This window comes from Perna viridis, chromosome 4, assembly GCF_037379345.1.
Source record: "Perna viridis isolate PV_CMFRI_1.1 ecotype Kerala chromosome 4, ASM3737934v1, whole genome shotgun sequence".
Taxonomy (NCBI): domain Eukaryota; kingdom Metazoa; phylum Mollusca; class Bivalvia; order Mytilida; family Mytilidae; genus Perna; species Perna viridis.
This window is the reverse complement of record NC_142448.1, coordinates 50,641,006-50,663,630: the sequence shown is the minus strand read 5'-3', so window position 1 is coordinate 50,663,630 and position 22,625 is coordinate 50,641,006. Positions and strand designations below refer to the sequence as shown.

Below are 22,625 nucleotides of genomic sequence, written 5' to 3'. Positions count from 1 at the left end.
GAGATCACATAAAGGTCTTCAAAAAATGAAACCACTTTCAAGTAAGTTCTAGATTGCCCCGGCTTCCATGGTAACTGAACTATGATGATTCTTTAATATCAAACTAAAAAGTGATGTGACGACAGGAAGACCGATTAACATCTCCTAACTGTATTTGGACAATCTACGGTGGGGTTAAACTGATTTTAAAAGACATTGACCACCCCTTTTTAATGCAATGGTAAGGTTTTGGAACATATTTAGATGTACATGAAGGGATATTATCATGAATCATATTCAGTTATGTTTTAAGAAATAAATATTATCATTGTCGGAAGGCAATTTTCCGTCAATGTCATTAACTGACATTTTTTTACATTTGCAGCTTATCAACAAAGCAACTATTGGCATTTTTTTGCCTTAAAAAGATGACTAAACCCAGACAAAAAAAATTACGAGAGGTTTAATCATTTACCTGTCAAGTATAGTGTCTATGCAATTTTCGTTATTTTCTTGCAATATGAGTACATTTGCCAGCGTTTTTATTCGGATATATGAGCTGCATGCTTTAACGAAGTAAACCCTTTGTCAAAAGTTGTCTTGTTATAATAGGCTCTTATGGTTGAAATATCTATGATGTCGAAGCTTTTCACCAAATTCGTGTCTAAAAAGAATGACATCAAATCAAGTTTTTCTTCTCAGTTGTAAAGAATTGTCAAAAAACTCGGTTACATTTGGCTATAAGGATTAGATCTATAAAGAGGCAAAGCAAGCATACATAATACTAACAGGTACTGAGTTTATTTTTAGGGCCGAATCTTATAGTGTCAGAACACATTCATTTATAAGAAAAATGAACAACACAGCAAACCAAACCTAACAAAACAAATATAACAAAACAAATATAACAAAACAAACACAAAAAAAAAAAAAAAAAACGAGAATGGATATGGTGTCAAAAAGACAACAACCCGTGGAATATTTATCACTTAAAGGTTCTTTTTTAGAGGTACCTTAAAGAAAAGGCATATGATGCTGCTTTTCATGATGACCTCTGGTATGCCTTAGGAAATGTAAGTAGTTTATTATGGCTTTATTTGTACGATATATTGATTGAAATGGCTATATCAGGGATTTCATGCAAGAAAATCAAGACATTAAAAATACATTTTACATTGTTTTGTAAAAGCTTTTCTTCAATAGATAAAGAATGAAATATAAACTTTGTTGTTTTAATTATTTAAATATTAAATAAAACGGAAGGTCTTATAGATTTGTGTTGGACTTTGCCAATGAGATTGGTATTTGTGTACGTATATTTTTCCCACAGAAGTCCCTTGTTTAAAATGTTACCAAATAAGTAATTATTTGGAGCATCGTGTTGTCTAGCATAATTTTCAAATTTGTGTTTCTACACTTATTTAAGTATGACTTGATCCTGGAATGATAATAAAAATACTATAAATTGGACAGAAAAAGAATCCTATTTAAATTTTCATCAGTAGTGAAATCCTGAATTCTATAACATTCTTATAACAAAATCATGTCCGATGATGCAGAGATCAAATATATTTTAAATAGTGAAGACTTCCTTTAGTAAAGTATATTGTGTGATTGGTTGGTTTTTAGCTTGCTTGTTTCAGATTTCCCCACTTAGCTGATTCTTGTGAAGACTTCTACATTTAAGAAGAAATAACTTTAATATCGATGTTATTTTGTTGCAGCAAAGTATAGCAGATGGAAAAGATCAGAAAGTACATGATGTAAAACACATCATGGACACTTGGACCCTACAGATGAACTTTCCAGTCGTAACCATGGAAAAAGAAGGATCAAATCTTCGACTGGAACAATCTCGCTATCTCATGGACCCAACTGCTACAGATCCAGGCACTTTCACATCTCCATTTGGGTTAGTTATCACAGTACTTGGAATGGAATAATATTTCCATTGAATGGTATATTGAACAATGAGGGGTGGGTATTAGGTTGAATATGGAATGGGGATAATTGTTGAAATTAGTGTGTGTTATTTTTATTTGTGTCAATATTATATTCTATTTAATTGAAATAGCAATTTAATTGTTGAAGTATTAAAAACGCATATAATTTGAGTTGGTATTGTTATAGCTTTGTTAAGAAAAATGCAATGGAGGTTTTATGGGAAATGGACATTTGATATGTGGAATAGAAATGGGACCAATATTGAATGGGGAATGGAAAATATACATTTGGTATGAGGAATAGAAATGGGACCAATACGGAATGGGGAATGTGAGATGGTATATGGTGTTTACTTGAAATTTATACCATTCAAGAGCTGTACACGAGGCATATTATGTTTTACTGTTGATTATTTGCCTTTTTGGTCCAGAGAATTATATATGTATAAAAGTAAAATATACACACATGTATTATATGGGTTTTATACCTTTAAGAAAGAATGAAGGAGTTCAAGGGTCAAGGTTTTTTTAACCAAATTGCATTTCTCTTCGCACTTATAGGTACTTTTTTCAGAAATCTGCGGCAAGACATTAGTCACAGAAATGTAAGATTCATTGGGACTGGAAATTTTATTACTGGAACAATAATTTCAGTTTTTGCAACAAATGAAAAACCCAGTTTTTTATCATATACATCAACTTTTCTAGTATACATTTATTTATTTTAATGTATGTTTGAGGGAATTTAAAATTGATATTTAACAAAATCTTAATACAAAAACTCGTATATTAAGTACATCAATACTATTCAGTTGACATTTAAAGATAAAAAGTTAATTATAATTAATTCTTTATTGCTACCATTAGTTATAAATGGGAGGTTCCAGTCACCTTTACAACGAGTAACCAACTCAACTTTAATCAATCTGATTCTAATATAATATGGATGGGCCGTGACGGCAGCCACGGTAAGTATATAAGTGTGCTTCCTTTTGAGGGTCTAAGCAGTACTACAGTCATCAATAATCAGGATTAAAACTGGCTAAAGGAATAAGTGTATCTCATAACTGCAAATTATGTAATTATTGCCTTCCCAATCATAGAACAGTTCTTTTTGATACAACCCATAATTTCACTGATTATAAGACTGTTTTCCGTGCACATCCGTAATTTATAATCACTTTCAGTATGAACCATAAATAATGTGACAAAAAAAATAAACCTTTGATATTCGACTTGAGTGCTATTCTGTCATTTCACACATTTCTAATGAATACACATGTTAAAGATTTTCATACTCTACCGAACATGACCTTCATCGGTGTGTTACAAGAAGTCGGAACTTCTCATCTTCCCAGCCCACCCGAGTTATTCCAGTATACAGTACGGTTAATGACGCTCGTCTCTCTTTATTTTTTCTCTTTCTTACTGGATCTTGTTTATATGGTCTTGCTCATGTACTTATCCTCCTCTTTGTTGATATACATATTCAATGATACTTTACCTTTTGTATTAGTTGTAGTAAATGACGCGATGAATGGATTCACGAGCAATGATTGGTACATTGGGAATGTTATGCAGTATGGATACTACAGAGTTAACTATCCTGAGGATAATTGGTCAAAGCTGATAAAGCAGCTAAAAACAAACCATACGGTAAATGTTGGATTGATTTGCCCATATTTATCATATCTATGCACCTGTTATTATTCCCAGTTTTTGAGTACGTGTTGCTTATTTACCTTTCACATTTTTCATCCCGCTGGGGTTGTTCTCTCTTTGACGTATTCACCATTTCCATTCTAGTTATATTTTGTTTCTATGTACTTGTTATTTTGGTTGATTTCATTGATTGTGGTTATTTTCTTTGGATTGTATTGTATTTATTAACCTTAGAAATCCTGGTTTTCTTGGTTTCTCTTTCACATTTGTTTGGTCGTGAAGGAAATATTACATCAAGTACAGTATCGAGGGTAAGATAAGTGATATGGAAAATTTATTATTTGAAGACAATTTCCCTTAATAAATATAGTTTTGCTGAAACACTGTTTTTGTTGACAGTTGTTTTTTTTTTATTTAATAACAGGCAATTCACCCCATAAATCGTGCACAAATTATAAACGATGCATGGAACCTTGCAAAGTAAGTTAACTACTGGTAGTTTGTGTTTGTGCAACTTAATGGGATGGGATGGGCAGATGGCCAACATGTGTATTCTTGCTTTTTCCATTTGCTGTTTGTAAAAGCAGTCTAGTACCATCATACCGATAGTTACTTTTCTGTTAATATCTGAAAAAAAAATTGGAGCGTCAGTGGTGGATTAATTCAAATACGTAAAAATTAAAATACATGTACTTGTACATGTACTTAGTAAACAATGAATATCTACATTCACATTCAATCGAATCGGATAAAATATATGAAACATACATACATGTATATAAAAGCTAAATATAAGAAACCGTGACATCTCACGAAAAACAAAGCACTAGCAATATTAATGCCCACTAAAAACTAGGAGTGACGTTGGGTGCTCCGGGAAGGTAAGCATGTCCTGCTCCGTCAATGTCATTCATCATATTGCAAATGAGCACAATTCGGTATAAACATAGCAGCAATAGTGCAGATCCCCGAGACACAAAAGGGTCCCGTCATAACAATTCACATGATCGTATAATTGATGACTATTTTTTGATGGTTTTGAAAAGACAGTTTTGGTCATCTTGAATTGTACTACTGTTTGTTATCTTATATTGTATATTCCGTGGATAGTCATTTGATAAGAAAATAATTAAAAGTAATATCTCTTCGACATCTCTGCTAAACCGTAGGTGGAAGCAGATTTAAAAGATTACACTTAAGGAAGAATTGCATACATGTCTAAAGCCCTTCTTATTTCCTTTATAGAATCATCTTTTCGGTGTCCATCTTTTTTTTCATGAAAACATTGTCTACTCTTTAGATTCAACATGGATTATGAAAGAACATAGACAGGCTATTTTAATGTTAATATATAGACTTTATGTCTATGAGGTCGAAGGCCCTGATCACAGAGTCAATTCAGGAAAATGCAAGAGGCTTGGTATAATTGATGTAATATTGAATTTTGATCAGTTTGAAGTTTTGTAATCTCGGCTTTTGCTTTTTGAGTTTTGACTTTAGATATCACTTCACCTTTTATCATCGCTATCGCATTCACTGATAATTAGGTCTGGCGAACTACGCATGGAAATTGCATTACAAACTGTAGAATACCTTTCAAACGAAGATAACTATCTGCCTTACACAGCTGCAACAGACCAACTGCTATATGTTGGATACATGTTAGAGAGGACAGAACTATTTGGCCCGTTTTCTGTAAGTAAATTCATGCAAAAGTGATAGTAATTGTGAAAATTAGACATAAGGTGATTCATGCATGTCAAAAACCCATGTACCAAATTTAGTTTTATTTCTTGTTCAGAAATAGTAACTAATAACAAGTCATTTTTTTCATTTGATTGTTGGGCTGTTGAGATAAAAATTATATAGATTGTACATGAAATTGGCTCTCTGAATTTCTTTTCGTTCGTGATTCTAGTCGGGGATAAATGTATGATTTTCCTAAAAGTGCTCAAATGATTATCGTTATGTGAAACTATAGCATGTGTGGAGTGAAAACGCATCGTTTGCTCGATGGGTTTTTCTACACCATGAATCACTTTATCATTGTCTGAAAAATATGTGGACTGGTACTTAATAGAAAACAGTTCAAAATTACACCTTGTCATCGACTTCAGGAAACATGGCAATATACATGTATGTACCACGTTATTTAAACTATTGCTTTCGCAATATATTGATGACTTTCATATCAAATTAAGATGTTCGAATGTTGCACCAAAAGTTGGTTACTCCCCTGGGACTTACAAATAAATATACAGAAAAAAGGAATGAAACCATTACTAGTTCATGATAAGTGATGGAGAGAGATTGTTTTTATTGTGTTTTATCTCTTATCTATTTGATTGTATACTGTACAAACAAACAAACTACTAAAATATCTGCTTTTAAGGAATCCCAATACACATATAAAATGTTTATCTCAGTTTAAGCATACTAGATATGGCTCTTAGTGTTGATATGTTTGATAATCAATCTTTTGACTTGACCTATCACATGAATACTTAACTTTTTGCCACAGGTCTTGTTAAATTAGTCTTAAAATAATGTATTATCGCTATTTTGTTAAAAGCCCTTCGAAATGAAACTGCATCACTTATTAAACGTACATATTAAGGTTAGGAAAACTGAAAATAAAAGAAAACTAATGCCTTACACTTCTGCAAAAAAGTGATAAACAGGTAGTTTAATATTTTTTGAAATCATGGGAGTATTCATGTTCATTTCGTTGAAAAATACTAAATAATCTAATGTTATTATAAATTTGATAAATTTCAGAATTTCATGAAGCAAACGTTTACAAAGCCCTTCGAAAAATTTGGAATGAACAATATTGGGGCAAGTCATCTAGAAACGTAAGTAGCTAAAACAATCACAGTGAAAAGAGCATTTATATTATGAGAAAATATCTGCATAAAATTTTGATAAATTCAAAGAATTAAAAATTAAGTAATATAATTTTTCTATGAACCAAACTCTTTCTGCGTTATGTTGAATTATCATCATGTACAAAACTAATCCATATACCATATAGCGGGTACTTTTCGTGGATGACAAATTTTGCGATTTGATTTATGAATACGGTTATAAAATTTTTGCAGTCTTTATTTTTTGGCGTTTAAGATTTAAAAGGAAAACTGTATGTAAAATATTTAGACATAAATTTGGCGATCTTTTATTTTTGCAATTCTCTACACCTTGCGAATACAGTGAAATTTTGAATCTCGCGCAAATTTCCAGCTTTACGGTTTTAGTGGCGGGGAATGTGAAGGGGGTTTGCACCCTCCCTTTACTATTGGAAGAGTAATCAAGGGAACCAAGGTTATAGCGGTAATCAAAAGAATGTAATCCAGGGACAGACAAGACATGGGGAACAGACATATACAACAAAAAACATAAAGTAACTAAAATCATACATAGAAAGTAACAAATGCAAATGAGCAACTCGGACTCCACTAAAAACTGGAAAGTTTGTCATTTTAATGTGTAAAATTGGGAAAAAAATTCAAATAATGTCCTGGCAGTCCCTTTTCCTGAGGAACCCCTCCTTTTTAGAGTATCTAGATTCGCCCCTGGGCATGTAAAAGTTATAAAGAAAAGAAAGTCAAGGGATTCAAAAACTCATGCATCATTGAAAAAAGAACACAACCCAGGGACAACAACCACATAAATAAAATAGACACACACGAAGAAGAACATAAAGCTCCCCAAATACCACACACATAGAAGCAATATTAAATGATCAACCAGAACTATAATACACGAAAAAACAAATTACGTCTGATTGTTTTGGCACAACGGGACCATTTCGTCAAGATCGTAAATTCAATTAGAAGCCGATTGAATTGAAGAGATAAAATTGTGATGGCAGACTTTGTGAAAAATCGAGAGATTTCCTGAACCCCCTTAAATTTTGGAAATGGGGTAAAGAGGGTGCAAGTTCAGCCCCTATAAATCTGCGCCTCTTTGGTATGAGGTAAAGACAATACAATTTTCACTTTTTTTAATGAAAGGTTAATGTTTTATGTATTCATTTTGAGACATAATTGTCAGAAGTATTTATTTTATGTCTTTGACATCTAAACTTACTCTCAGGTATGTACGGAGAATTGTTGTATCCAGAGCCTGTAGTTATGGAAACGATCAGTGTATAAAAAACGCAACAGAGTTATTTAAGACACTGATGCAATCACCCAATGGACAAAATCCGTGAGTTTTACCTTTAAATTTTAATTTGCATTTTTATTTTTTCAATCAATATATAAACTAAACTCTTGCATATATTAATCATGAACTAGACGAGACCATTGGAATACTGACGGTCACAACATGTCTGCCTCCGAGACCAAGTAAGGAGCAAATCAATAGATTCAATTTACGTGGCTCCCAATGGACAAATCAGGGTCATCACTTTAACGGTATATTGATATATAATGTCCTTATGTAGTAGAACTATCGACTTCATATATGTAAGAAACACAGCATAAGTTCCTCATGGTATATTTTAAATCAAAACAACAAAACAGACTTTCAACGTCAAAATTTACGTTTCTTACTAAATATTCGATAAATGAACATAAGTCAGTGAGTATGTTTGCCTATGATATGACGTCATCGCTAATTTTAAATATGAACCGCGGCAAATTTAATCTCATCCGGTTAACATCTTATTGTATATCGTTCATTCAACTCTTGTATGGCACATCATTATCGCTAATGTCGTTGACTGCCTCAATAACAACACAATATAAGTGACTAATACAGGAAAATGGTTGAAACTATAAAATCCTGTCTAAATGAATCCTGACTGAATGAAGTCGAAAACTATTAAAACCAGATTTCTACTTAAGATACTTAATTCCGATTTTAATACATTTTGAACGTACATGAACTAAACATCTTTCTAGACCGAGTAAATCATCTAAAAGGTTTCGGTAAATAAGGTTATACTGTTGTTTGTCTTTATTGCCTATTGTTTTGTTCTTTGACTCCTTTGTTGTAAACTGTGGCAAAAACTTTTTAAACTATTGACTTTTGCTGTCATCTTCACTTACATATTTCATGGCTAGGAAAAATGACAGATGACAGTAAAAATCAACAACAAAGCAGCAAGTACGAGGTTTCAGGACGTTATAATATACTATGATTGTTTGTTATTATCTTCATTTTGAGCGTTACTCTTTTTACTGATAGTGCCACTGTCGTCAAACTGGCTTATATTCTTTATTGAAGTCACTGAAAAAGTAATGATTGATCAGTAAGACCAAATGTGAAAATAACAAAAATGTGTTAACCATATATACATTATTGTTGTTTGTATTTTTAGTATCGATGTAAATCTGCGATCAACCATTTACTGCACCGCTATAAAGTATGGGGGAGTAGAGGAGTGGGACTTCGCTTATAATAAGTACAAAACTTCTAATGTGGCAACGGAAAAGGTTGTATTGCTGTCAAGTTTGGCCTGCAGCAGGGATGTTTGGATTTTAAGCAGGTGACTTTCAGAGGCCTTCTATTACTAAAATTATTGTGTTGAGATGCCTTGTTCACGTAGGCTCTTGTGCAAAAATGCAAAAATATTATGGTTCTGTAAAAACGGAAAATATTTTAACGAGACCAATTCTTTCCTTCAATATCGAATGGCGGTTGGTATTTGGTTTAAACGGGGAATATGTTATTCAAGATATGATATTCTTTAACCTTAATCTTTCACTATTTGGTTGCTTAAGTGTCAGTCTTTGTAAGAATCAGGCGGTGGGTAAAACATGGTATGAAAAAAGACATCATTTTCTGTTTTCCATGTCTGGTCTTTATCCCTTATTACATTCTTTTGATTATCGCTATAACCTTGGTTCCCTTTATTACTCTTTGATAGTGTAATTTGACTATTTTGCACCATCGGAAATAAGGAAAAAAGGCAATATTTCTCATATCATGTTGAAATATAATTTCATTGAAATGCACTGAAAATTAACATATTAAGGGCAGACAACTCTGTCAAAAACCTCATTTTTCTAACATTCTATTAAAAAAAAATTCTGTGCATAGCCAGTGATGCATAGATTAAGTAATGGTCTTTTCAAAAAATGAAAGTATCCCTGAATGATATAACATTGTCTGATGGGTGGGTTTTTGACATGCATGCTTCAAATTTGTTCCCAATTGGCCTGATTCTTACAAACACTTGCACTTAAAATACACGACAATTAAATTGATTTCTCGATTTAATCATTGCTTACTTTATTCATTATAGAGTATGAATTTGTTTTCACGTTAGTGGTTTCTGAGTGCAAACGTAAAGGCCAAATATTAGGTTGGAGAAGTTTTAATGATACTAAAATTTGTAGGGCCTAATCCCTCTATAGTTTTGTATGCCTAGATTAGGCAATTATTAAATCGAAAAGCACATCGAAAAGTAATTAATGTTTTTTTTATAAAGGTATCTGACGTATACGATAAAACCCGAGGAAATTCGGAAACAAGACGCCGTGTCAACGATAGTATACATTTCAAGGAATTCAGTAGGAAGATCTCTGGTCTGGGATTTCATAAGAGGCAACTGGAATTTCATATTCAATGAGTAAGTTGGTATGTTTTATAACTATAATCAAGGAGGGAAAAACATAATTTGTTGCAAATTTTATCATATTTTGATATATTCAGTGGGTTTGGGGTTTGATTAAAAAAAAATTGTTCATTTTGATAAAGCAGATATTCTTTCAGTAATAAACAGAATTATGATTTTCTGCATGCAGAACTCACAATCGTTCTGAGTTTAGGTCAATGAGTGGGTGTGAAGGCCATATTTTTCGCCGTTGATGCATACACGTTCTCCCGTTAGTAATTAGATTTTCCATCACTATAAATGGAGAAGGTTGGGAAACTGTGGAAAATTAAGTTTTGTTACGGATTTGTATTGCTAAGATGAATTAAATATTTAAAAATGCTATTTGAAAAATCTATTGGGCAAATTTTATTGCTTTATTAACTTTTTACATTAATGCTTTTCATATATTTGCCAATTTTGAATTAGTTAATTTGTATTCAAAATATGGATAAAAACATTGCAAATCAGTACAAAATACATTTATGGTGTCTTTAAATTGTAGAACTACTTTCTCTGTACATTGTCAGTTGAAACACAGTAAATTTTCTCTAAATTCTCTAAATGTTTAATGTTTTAATTTGAATAACTATTGATGTGTCCAACAATCATATATTGGTAATAGAAGACTGATGTATTGGGAGATTCTACAGTACTTGAACCGATCCGCACAACGATTTGACGGATCGATCAGCGATGTCCGGTGACCATTATGATTGCAGTTTTGTTATGTGAAATGACAGTTGATTGTTAAAAATATAACATGTAAAATAAAAGTTTAAATTGATGTTTTAATCTATTGCATTATATAAACATGTGTACAAATAACAAAGAAAACAACGGAAATCATAAAATATGTTGACCGCGCTGTGGGCACATGATGCGATCACCGGTTTAACGGAACAGTTTGACGGATCGATGACTGATTGGTGATTGCACGGATCGGTTCAGGTGCTGTAACATATAACGTACTATAACATATAATCCAATCGATACTACGTACTTAAAACTATTATGCGAGATTATGTGGTTTGTAAATGTTAAATTCCAAATGGTAAGCCAACAATATTAAGTGTCCCAGACTGATACTTAATTTGCTTATGATCTGGCTATCCAAAGAGTAACCACTGATTAGTTAATTAACTTCGTAGTTGACAACAAATTATGAATTATGGTTCTGTAAAGAAATGCAACCGCCACGAAGTACTTACGCCTAAATACGGCATGTTCTATCTCTATAAAACGAACAAATAAGTTACTGGCTTTGTCCAATGAAGTCTATGTAATGAGACAGTTATGGTCAACTGTAATGAGAATTTTACTTTCAGTTACAGTCGAGGGGCATTTAATTTGAAAAACCTTTTCAGTGGTATAACTGAAAAATTTAACACTGAGTTTGAGTTGGAACAGGTATAATTTTTTTTAAATGTCAGTATGCTGTGAACGAACTGTTGTGGAAATGCTTGCTTCGGGTGTTGGTTAGCATGGGTTGGTGATGAAGAACACCTAACATTTGTTTATACAGTTTTACAGAAGGAATATGTTTCAAGCTTTTCAGCTATTTATGCATCGATGTCTGAATGTTGTGAACGCACCGTTGTGATAATAATTGCCTGTTACCTGTCTTGTAAATGCATGGATTTGCGAACAGTCAAACCGACCACCTTATGCTTTTTTTATGAGAAAAGTTTAAGTTCTACAATTTACGTTACTCACTAATTGGACTCTATAGTGGTGAGTATTTTTACAAAGTATTTATATATTTTGTCTTCGAAAGTTAATGAAAATCCTTTTTATCTTTTAAAAGTATATCTTTATTGCGATAGGAACTCATACTAGCTATCAATGTGAACTGTTTTTTAATTGGAATGATTAAAAAATGCATGAATATTTCAGGTTTTGGTTTTTAGTATAATAGATGTTGTTTTCATTTATGAACTTGTTAACTTTTTTTTGGGTGAAATTAATTATTGATGAATGATACAGGATTAAGTGGTAATTGCTCTCTTTCTCATTGTAAAAGTTACATCACTTTGTTTATATTTGTTTTTGCAATACATTTGTCTCAGTTCTACTGCCATCAATTATTTGCTGTTCATAGGAAAAAAATATCCCTTTTATTAAATGACCAAACCCAATTAGCGTTTTTTATATTCACTTACTAAATGTACAAGCTCCGAAATAGCGTCTGACGTTTGAAATTTACTCTAGACACTGCAGCTAGCCCTATCAGAAAATGCAAGTATCTTGCAAAGCCGATGTGAATGAATTTACGCGATGTTATTCGATAGTAATACGACGTTTTATATGAAAGTGTCCGAGAATTTCAAAATGCCTGTCTGCAGTGGTTAGGAAGAAACTGAAATAACGTCCGCCGCTGCATGGAGCTTGTTATATCTACTGGTTCACCACAGTGGCGAATCCAGGGGGATGCAGTGGGTTGGTACCCCCTTTTTATTGGAAAAATCGTCATTTGCATGCGTGAAATTGACGTAGAATAGCAAATAATGTCCGAGCATCCCTTTTTGAGAGAAACCCGGCTGGCACCCCTCTTTTTAAAGTGTCTGGATCAGCTCCAACACCATATAATAGGAAAGTCGTGGTACTTAATATAATTACATGTACCAGTATTTATAAAGTATAAATTATGGTCATCCTTTTGTCCGTAAACAACTTACTGGTTAATTTTCTCTGCAATTGCTTATTACATTCACTTAACATTTTGACAAAACTTTCATATACACGTAGTAAAGAATTCACACTAAGCCACACCAACTTACTATTTGAAAATTTTGTTTATATGATCAATACAGTAAGATTCGGGGTGTTCCTCTACGAGTTTTGTCACCATTTTTCAGGTTTATTTATTGCTTCTCTGTTTTATTTCAGACGAAAGATTTTGTTTCTAAGTATCCAAATCTTGGTGCTGGTACGAGTGCGTTCTATCGCTCAATAGAAAAAATCAAAAGCAGTATCAAATGGATGAAGACACACTACCATGTGATTCAACAATGGCTGGCAAGTCACTAGCCTACCATCTATACATATACAATACGGCCGTTTTATAGACAATATTAAGTAGCAGTCTTTATAATTGAGGAAACCAGAGTGAAACATGGTCAGCATGAAAAAAAAATAGAGGCATCTTGGTAAAATAAGTTATAATTTCTCATTGAAGAGCACTGCAAGTGAACATTTTAAGGGCAAATGGCGAAACCCTCAATTCTAATGGAACATTTCGTAACATAGCCAGTAAGGCAGATATTAAATAGTGGTCACAACAGAAGGAGAAGACTTCAGTGGAAGTCAGATCAGTGGGTTTTGACATGTACATATATGTTTCACATTTTTCTAATTTTGCCAATTTCTTACAAAGATTTGTACTTAAACTGTGGATTGTAGTAACTTGTGACTCATGCATTGCTATAAGAAAAATATGCAGACGGTGTTTGCGTACAAATGTGACACTTCAATGAACACTCTTTAACGAAATACTGTGAAGAAAGATACTAAATTGATGCTTATCCAGTTTTCGTAGCCAATGAATAATTGAGTAAAAAGTATCAATGCAATGGTTGAAGTGTTAGAAATAGAGAAAGATATGCTGTAGAAGTGGTTCACTGATACATGTATAATTGAATCTTTTCCTCTATTCTACTTATGTCAACTATACAAACAAATGGTTTTTTTATCATATGGAGTTGAAACAAGTATACATTTTTCAATTTTAAGCCATGCATATAATCTTGTACTAGAGAAAATAATATATAAATAATAGAAATTTAGTGGAAGCGATTACATCTCTTTTTTTTCACTTAAAAAGTTGTTTCAGGGAGATGATTGTCTACAGTTCAAGTATTGAATTCCTATCTAAAACATTTTTTTTAAAACTTTTTATCTACTTGTTTTCTGTTTCACAGCGACTTTTTTCTCATGAAATAAATATTTATTAATCCTTACTTACGCTTACCCTACCGGTGCACCTGGTCCATGCTCCCAGTTTTTAGTGGAGTCCGAGTTGCTCATTTACTTTTGTTACTTTGTATGTATGATTTAAGTTACTTTATGTTCTTTGTTGTGTATGTCATGTGTTTTCCATGTCAGGTCTTTGTCCCTGGATTACATTCTTTTGATTACCGCTATAACCTTGGTTCCCTTGATTACTCTTTCATCATAAATTTATATACACGACCCTCAGATAACACTCTTAATTCAAATTACTACAAATAATAGATAAATTGCCGTATTTTATTAGTTTTAGTTGACAGACATTTCATTCAATGCAGGTAGCTTGTGTATTTCTATTGCTGGATACTTTTCATAAAAAAGTAAACTTTAAATAAAAGACTGTTTGCCTCGGAATTAACATAAAAATCTGTTTTTTTTTTGTTTGTTTGTTTGTTTTTTTTTTGGGGGGGGGGCGATAACTCTTTCAATTTTAAAGTGCAGAGTGGACATTATTCTTGGATTGTTATTTTTAAAATATTTATAATTTTAAGTAGCCAGAGTTTGTGATTAATAAGTTGAAGACCACAAAAATCACTGCATGTGTCGGTTAACGGGCTGCCATTCCAACACGCCTTACGAAAACCGTTCTAATTCTATATGGATAATGTAGATGTAATCAAGATGCATATTTTTATGCTAACATTTTTCTCTATCTATTACTGTTTTCGAGTAATCATAACAAGGCCAAGGTCAAAAATTCCAAGTTCAAAGTAGCCTTAGACCTTGACATTCTTATCATTTAATACACCATCTAAGATCAATGGTGAAGGTTCCAAGTTTCTACGGTTTAAAATTTAGTGACCAGTCGACGTCTTTTCATTGTAGACCGCGAAATTGTGTTAATAAGTAGTCCAGGAGTCTGTTGTTTTTGAAAATTGTTAGATCGTACTACAGACTGCTTCTTAACAATTTGCATCTTTCAATTTTTGTGTATCCATAACGATTCGCAAGAATTTTTACAAAAGGAGATTTTTGTCTAGGCGAAGATGACTCTTTAACTAAAAATAGAAAACTTAGCAGGGTCAATCTCTAAGAAACCGTCAGATGCACAAACTGTGTACCAAATATAGAAACATATAGAAACATATATGGAATAAACCCAAGCTACATACTGATAAAAGAAAGAACCGAGGTGATCGAAGCAAGATCTCTTGTTAGTCGAATGACCAGAATGGCAACTCGTCACACTTCGATCTTGGCACAGCGCAATCTTTTCTTGTAAGACGCTAATAAAAACACATGAATCCTTCGTTGATATCTTATAAACAACATTTTTGCATTAATAAAAAACTACAGATTAAGATTGAGACGCCTTGTCTCTCTGATATGAAATGACTAAAAAACATCCTTTCAAAAAGTATGTATTATGCACTTCCATATAAATCAGGCAAATTACTATGGTAACAGGTATACATCGATCAAAATTTATGTGTTATATTTTTTGAGGGAATTTCCTTTCCACTGTAAATTAAAGACCGTGAAAGCAGAATAATGCATTACACGATAACATGCTGATGAAATGGACTGTAATTTTCCTGTCATTTTGTCTGTACGTGTACAACTAGTAAAAACTTTTGGGCGGTAAATTATTGTCATGAATATTTTTAGGGTTGTTTGAATAAAACTAAACACAGTATTTTTCGTTTTTTTGTTTTTTGTTTTACAGATTTCGTTGAATCACCACCCCAACCCCTGCTTCTTGTATACACATGTTCAAAAGAGGGTCCCAAGTCTTTGATTCTGGTCAGGTTTAATTAAAATTGCTATAACTTTCATAATGTTTATAACTGGTATGAAAATAATAAAATAAACCTAGATTTGTACTTATCTAGTTATGGTGTTTGTCTTTTTGCAATAACGTCACTCATTGGAGGTTTAACTGAAAAGTTTAATACTCCTTCTGAACTGATCACGGTAAGTAAATAATACGACAACAATTAAGCAGTACATAACCTTTCTAGCAGTGATTCCAGTCTACCCTAAACTGTTCTAAACGGATGAAATAAAGATGATTAATTGATTATCGTATTTAGCGCATGTCCCATGAATTACTTTTAAAGTTAAGAATAACTTTAATATGATGAAAAGTGCATTTGGATTCCTCTTTCATAGTGAGCGGTTTAAATTACTCCCCCACTCGTGATGTTAGAATTAAGTATCAGTTTCTGTAAGAATCAGGCAGTGAGTGAAACATGGTATAAAAAAAACACCATTTTGAAAGTTTAATCTGCTTATTTTCACCATCAGAATCAAAGAAGAAAACAGACAAGATTTTCAATATTATGCTGAGTAACAGTTTCATTTAAATGCACTGAAAATGAATATTTCAAGGGCAGATAACTCAGTCGAAAACCTCATTTTTCTAACATTCTATTGAAAATGTTTTGAGCAAATCCAGTGATGCAGAGATTAAATAATGGTCTTTTCGAATAGAGAAAGCATCCTTGAGTGATATTTTATTGTCTAATCGGTGGGTTCTTGATATGCATGTTTCTGATATTTCCCATTTTGCCTGATTCTTACACTTACACTTAAGATTTACAACATATTAGCTTTAATAAAGAACACGAGCTTTTGCGCACATATTGAAACCCCAAATTTACCAGTGATGATAAATAAAGAACTGGAAGAAGGAAATATGGAAATGGTGGGAACCCTTCCGCAGACATTTAAACAACTCCCGGTGGTTGAAAGGTACTTGATTTTTTTTACCATCGGTTGCAAATGGGAAGAAAGAAATTAACAACCCCTGGATTTCCGTTCACGTGGCTTTTATGGTTTCGAAAACAGCCAATTCATGTTAGAGGATCATTTATAAAAAGTACATAGATTCAAATTCAGACCATGCAATGGATATTACGAAAACACAAAAATTGTTATCCTTGGATGTAAATCCCTAAACTTAATCTAGATTTCCTGTTTCGGGGGTTTGGTTTAGACTGGTTTTACTGTAGATTAAATGCCAACCTGTTCCCTTTTTGCTTTTTTAAAAATCAGAACCACACTAATGAATTGAGAATTTTAATTTTCTGTAGGTACGGAGGCGGGGCTTTTTCATTTTCCCGTTTAATATCCGGAATTACTGAAAAATTTAACACAGAATATGACGTAGAGTCGGTGAGTAGAATCATCCAATAAACTATGTCGTGTACGATTCGAGAAGAAAGAGGAAACTAAGAACGTGGCGGGTATATCATTGCATCAAGCATTACTTTTTATGAGCAACTCAGCGGGTGTTTCTAGAAAAGCAGAGGACGTTTACCCTACCGATGCACTTGGTCCATACTCCCAGTTTTTAGTGGAGTCCGATTTGTTCATTTGCTTTCGTAACTTTGTATGTATGATTTTAGTTACTTTATGTTCTTTGTTGTATATGTATGATTTCCATGTCTGGTCTTTGTCCCTGGATTACATTTTTTGATTACCGCTATGACTTTGGTTCTCTTGATTACTGAATTTTCTTTTTTACTGATATCGGTACAATACAGGTAAGGAGAACCGCCATTTACAATACATCACGAACGTTTCATGACAAAAAAAGTGAGTACGTAACACGACGGGTGCATAATTGTCAACAACAGTATACTTTCATTTGTTACGGTAAGTAAGAAGAGCCATCAATTACAATACATCCAGTACGTGTAGGGAAAATGTCTGAGTAATCAATGGAACCAGGATTCTAGTGGAAATCAAATGGATGTAATCCAGGGACAAAGACCAGACGTAGAAAACAGCCACATACAATAAAAAAAATATAAAATTAACAATAATAATACCTACACAACTCGGACACCACTAAAAATGGGAGATTGGTGCAGGTGCATCTGTAGGGTAAGCGTCATGTGCTTTTCTAGAGACAACCGTCGAGCTACTAAGAATGTAAAAGTCCGGGGTAGAAGAAAGAGTAAATGGAAAGTATGACACGTTGTACACGTTCTCATGGTGCAGATGGGTATACACCTTAACGATCCACGAGTTCATGATTACGTCCATTAAACTTCTGTAGTGATTACATCAATCTTGTAGACACATAACCCTGTCCCAGAAGTCTAATTTTAAGAACTACATAACTCGACAAGAACAAAATTGTCTCCAACAATGTGCCATTTCTTATTTGAGTCGGTAACTAAAATTTTACTGACGTCAACTTCAGTAAATCACGTACTTACGGTAGAAATTAAGTACGTACAACGATCTATGGAAACATTATCCTGCGTCCTCCCACATTGAATAATGTCATTGCAGTATTATTATTCTACTAATAACAATAATACTAAATGAACAATTTTAAACTCTGTAATATGGACAGGTGTTGCTTAAAGAAGAAGAGAATAAATACCTAATAAAAGTATCACACTTTGCAGTGAAATTATATATCTTGACAAGTAAGGGTTTTATTTGGTATTATTTAAAATTTGGATTTTACTCTACATTTCCTTTGTACATTTTCGATTGACATTGTATATTTATGTCTGAAGTTGGAGAATGTTTTAATTAAAAAGTTTTGGAACTAATTTGATTTTGGTTTATATTTATTTTAGATCAAGAAGTTTATCACAGAACAACCAGACTTAGGTTCTGGAGCACGAGCTTTTAACCAGGCCATTGAAAAGACCACTTCCAACATTAAGTGGATGACGGAAAACTATTCTAAACTAAGTACATGGCTAAATGCATTCTCATAATTAAATGTTTAAGTAACGTAACATTGCAAAAAAATATATTATATCAAAGTGCTTTCTGTATAGTCAGTTATCAAATACTAGCCCTCATATAATTCAGGCAGGATTAATTTTTAAATGAATAATTGTGTGACAAAGAGATGATAGAAATGAAAACAGGATAATGAGTACGAATGGAAGCTTGCAAACTTTTTTATATGAAGACATAATAGTATTAAACAAGTGATATAACCCAAGCTTACATTTAATATTACATGTCTCATTAAAAAAAACAATTATTACTCATAGTGAAATTTTTAAGGTTTTTGTTTGTACAAAACAAAATAAGAAAACATTATATCAAAATGACTCTTGTCGTATTTTTTATAATACAACATCAGATGGAATATGTTTTTTAGATTTGTAATAAAATTGTTGTTATATTATTGGGAGTGTGATTGTTTAGAACTCGGTTATCACTGTTAATTAAGTGTAAGTGTTTGTGAGAATCAGGCAAAATGGAAAAAGAATCAGAACATGTCAAAATTCCACCGATCTGACAATGTAATATCAATCAATGATACTTTTACTGTTTGAAAAGACCATTATTTGATCTCTGCATCACTGGCTTTGCTCTGAAAATTTTTAATAGAATGTTAAAAAAATGAGGCTTTTGACATAGTTATCAGCCCTTGAAATGTTCATTTTCAGTGCATTTCAATGGAATTATGACTAAATGCACCAACATGATATGTAAAATATTCTCTTTTCCCTTGATTCTGATGGTGCAAATAGTCAAATTACACTATATAAATGTAAAATGATGTTTTTATTCCATGTTTCCCCCACTGCCTGATTCTTACAGAGACTGACACTTAAAAGTAATCTTTCATTTAAATGATAGAGGTTTTGATTGCTAGAGTTTTAACCTTGGTTTACTTATGTGACCTGTTGATATTGTTACAATCTATCAAGAATAAGTTTTCTTCTGACAACCTTTTCATTCTTATTTTATGACTCAAAAAATATAAAAACAGAAAAACGGAAAAATAAATACTGTATATACACAATAACGTATAATTATCAAGATCATATACAATATTCATGTATATATGTTTTAATAAGTAGATATTGTTCTTTCACATACCTTTACTTCAAAACCGTAATCATATCATTTATTACAAATTATTAAGTACTACTTCAGCTGAGAATCATGCAAAAAGTGATTCATGGGTGGAAAGCCTACACATTTTTATTTTTCATATTTTGTATAAATTGTCACAGTAATCAGCAAGTGACATGTGGTTTTTCATATAACCCTTGATCATGGGAGATAAAATTATATAGAATGTACTGTCTAATTCAAAATTAAAGGAGACGACTCTATAAATGACTCCCAAATACAATAGAAACTATTGGATTTTTCCAAGCGGATTATCTCCTAAGTGTAGACAGATTGGAATAAATAATTTTACATTACATCATATAGACCTATAAAGCAACATAATAACAAAAATAAAATAAAAATATGTAGCCTTTTTGTAGGTGTATAACATTTTATAGAACTTGCATGATTCCTAAAAAGACTGCAACTTTATATAGAAGACATATTCGTGGACATAAGCTTTGCCCAGCAGATGGAGTAAAACATGGTATTCAATTTTTTGTTTTACAATTTATGTATGGCATAAAACGATAGTAGCCTTCATCGGTCACGTTAGAGACAAACTATATATAAGTGAAAGTACAATTGATATAATCACAGAATTCTTACAAGTAACGTTAAAATGCTAGACAACCAAGGTGTGTATGACAGGTAAATCTTAGACTTCGAAGCATAAGACAATGTTTTCTAACAAATTTCACTTAAAGGTGAGAAAAAAAGAGACCCATTCATTGTTATTGAAAGGTCCAGAAAGTTATGTAAATCTATTCGCCTGTTAGACATGTATAATATCTGAATCTCTGAAGTCTGACGCTTAACTCTTTTCCTCAGTGGGTTATAATCTCTTCTAGAAATGAATTTAAGAAAAAAGAATTTCGTGGTACTAGAAGGGTTTTTTTAATCGATAGAAAATAACGTGTAACATTTTAACTGGTTTCCCCAAAAAGCCTTGATTTTTCCGTTTACATGGTGAATAGTTTTTACTATCGATCGGGCAATAATGCCGAAATATTTTTCACGTTTTTTTAATCGGCAAAATGTTTGATGTTCCCGTTGTTTATCATTGGAACTCAATATATGAACAGGAAACGCATATAGAATTAAAAGATGATGAGGCTGACTTTATAGCTGATCTGATCAGAAAGAGAGTATCGTTTGGCTAGATCCTTCAATCTCAGTTTCCGCTATATAGATGACGTATTATCTTTAAACAATCCTAATTTCGGGGATTTTATACATCGCATCTACCCAAAAGATCTTGAGATAAAGGATACTACAGACACTGTGAAGTCAGCCTCATATCTTGACCTACACTTAGAAATCGATGGTAAAGGAAAACTATTGACGACAAACGTGATGACTTTTCATTCAGAATTGTCAACTTTCCATTCATCTGTGGCAACATCCCTTCGGCTCCTGCGTATGGAGTGTTCATATCACAACTGATACGTTATGCCAGAGCTTGCCGAAACTACGCAAACTTTTTGTATCGCACTAGAACTCTTACAAATAGGCTTCTGGAACAGGGTTATGTTGCTACAAGATTGAAGTTATCACTACAGAAGTTTTATGGTCGTTATCATGAACTCGTGGATCGTTATGTTGTATCCATCAGCACCATGAAAACTTATTTATTCAACGGGTCATAGTTTTCCTTCCCTCGTTTGTCTCCCCCGGACTTGACTTTTTATGAGCAACTTGGCGGTTTTTTTTCGAAAAGCAGAGGACGCTAACCTTTCCGGTGCACCTGGCCCGTGCTCCCAGTTTTTAGTGGAGTCCGAGTTGTTCATTTACTTTTGTTACTTTGTATGTATGATTTTAGTTACTTTATGTTTTTTGTTGTGTATGTCTGTTTTCCATGTGTGGTCTTTGTCCCTGGATTACATTCTTTTGATTACCGCTATAACCTTGGTTCCCTTGATTATTCTTTCAAACATCGTGTTGTAAGCCTGCAGTGTAGAGCGGTATTAAACCACTTTTTTATTCTTACAATTTACAGTGTACACCAACAAAACTGACCATACAGTTGAAGGGTTCACTGATAATTTAATGATCAAAGTGATTGCAAATAGAATTTGGTTCCCTTGATCATTTATTATTTTCAGTTGATATATCGACAGCAGGCTGAGCCTCCCTGTAAACACCTTGCCATAAATGTCCAATTCTGTTTGTCTTCAGTTTTAATCAGTTGATTTCCATCAATAAGTTCACATTCATTGCTGAAAGCGTTGTAATTATGTCCTAAACAATTCTTGTTCATATCGCAAAAGACGCTACATTCTATTTTTGACATCACGTGTAATTTGTCTATTTGTCTCCTGTCGGCCCTTTTTCCATTCGTACCATAGAACCGGCCATTTGGATATGCTGTTAACAGTTAACAGTACACATATGATACGATTATAAATATAATATGAAATCAAATATAACATAACTAGGGGCGGCTATTCGATACTGTGGGAGGTAGTGGGGGTAGGGGGCATGAAAAAACCGCTTTGTCCATCTATAAAAATCAATTATTTTCAAGAAGTCCGACTAAAATATTAATCTTAATATCTTCGAAGACCAACAGCCCCTAAAATTAAATGATCGTCTACTTTATG

General features: G+C 32.8%; 1 protein-coding gene across 5 annotated transcripts in view; it reads left to right on the top strand.

Annotated features, from left to right (window-relative positions):
- LOC148620437 (aminopeptidase N-like) overlaps window positions 1–19,303 on the top strand; it is a 45,322-nt gene extending 26,019 nt beyond the window's left edge. For 2 of the 5 annotated variants that reach the window (XM_088581320.1, XM_088581319.1), the window contains exons 10-21: window positions 987–1,052; window positions 1,704–1,891; window positions 2,790–2,890; window positions 3,439–3,578; window positions 4,009–4,064; window positions 5,132–5,279; window positions 6,363–6,439; window positions 7,680–7,793; window positions 8,911–9,078; window positions 10,024–10,164; window positions 17,232–17,313; window positions 18,738–19,303. In XM_088581320.1, coding sequence (XP_088437446.1) covers window positions 987–1,052; window positions 1,704–1,891; window positions 2,790–2,890; window positions 3,439–3,578; window positions 4,009–4,064; window positions 5,132–5,279; window positions 6,363–6,439; window positions 7,680–7,793; window positions 8,911–9,078; window positions 10,024–10,164; window positions 17,232–17,313; window positions 18,738–18,881 — 1,425 coding nt within the window. In that variant the 3' untranslated portion in view covers window positions 18,882–19,303. Of the gene's footprint in view, window positions 1–986; window positions 1,053–1,703; window positions 1,892–2,789; window positions 2,891–3,438; window positions 3,579–4,008; window positions 4,065–5,131; window positions 5,280–6,362; window positions 6,440–7,679; window positions 7,794–8,910; window positions 9,079–10,023; window positions 10,165–10,813; window positions 10,976–11,516; window positions 11,599–11,621; window positions 11,758–13,077; window positions 13,984–17,231; window positions 17,314–18,737 lie in introns of those variants that run through there. The other 3 variants (XM_088581321.1, XM_088581323.1, XM_088581322.1) reach the window with 3 other exon arrangements.
- The last annotated feature ends 3,322 nt before the right edge of the window (window positions 19,304–22,625 follow it).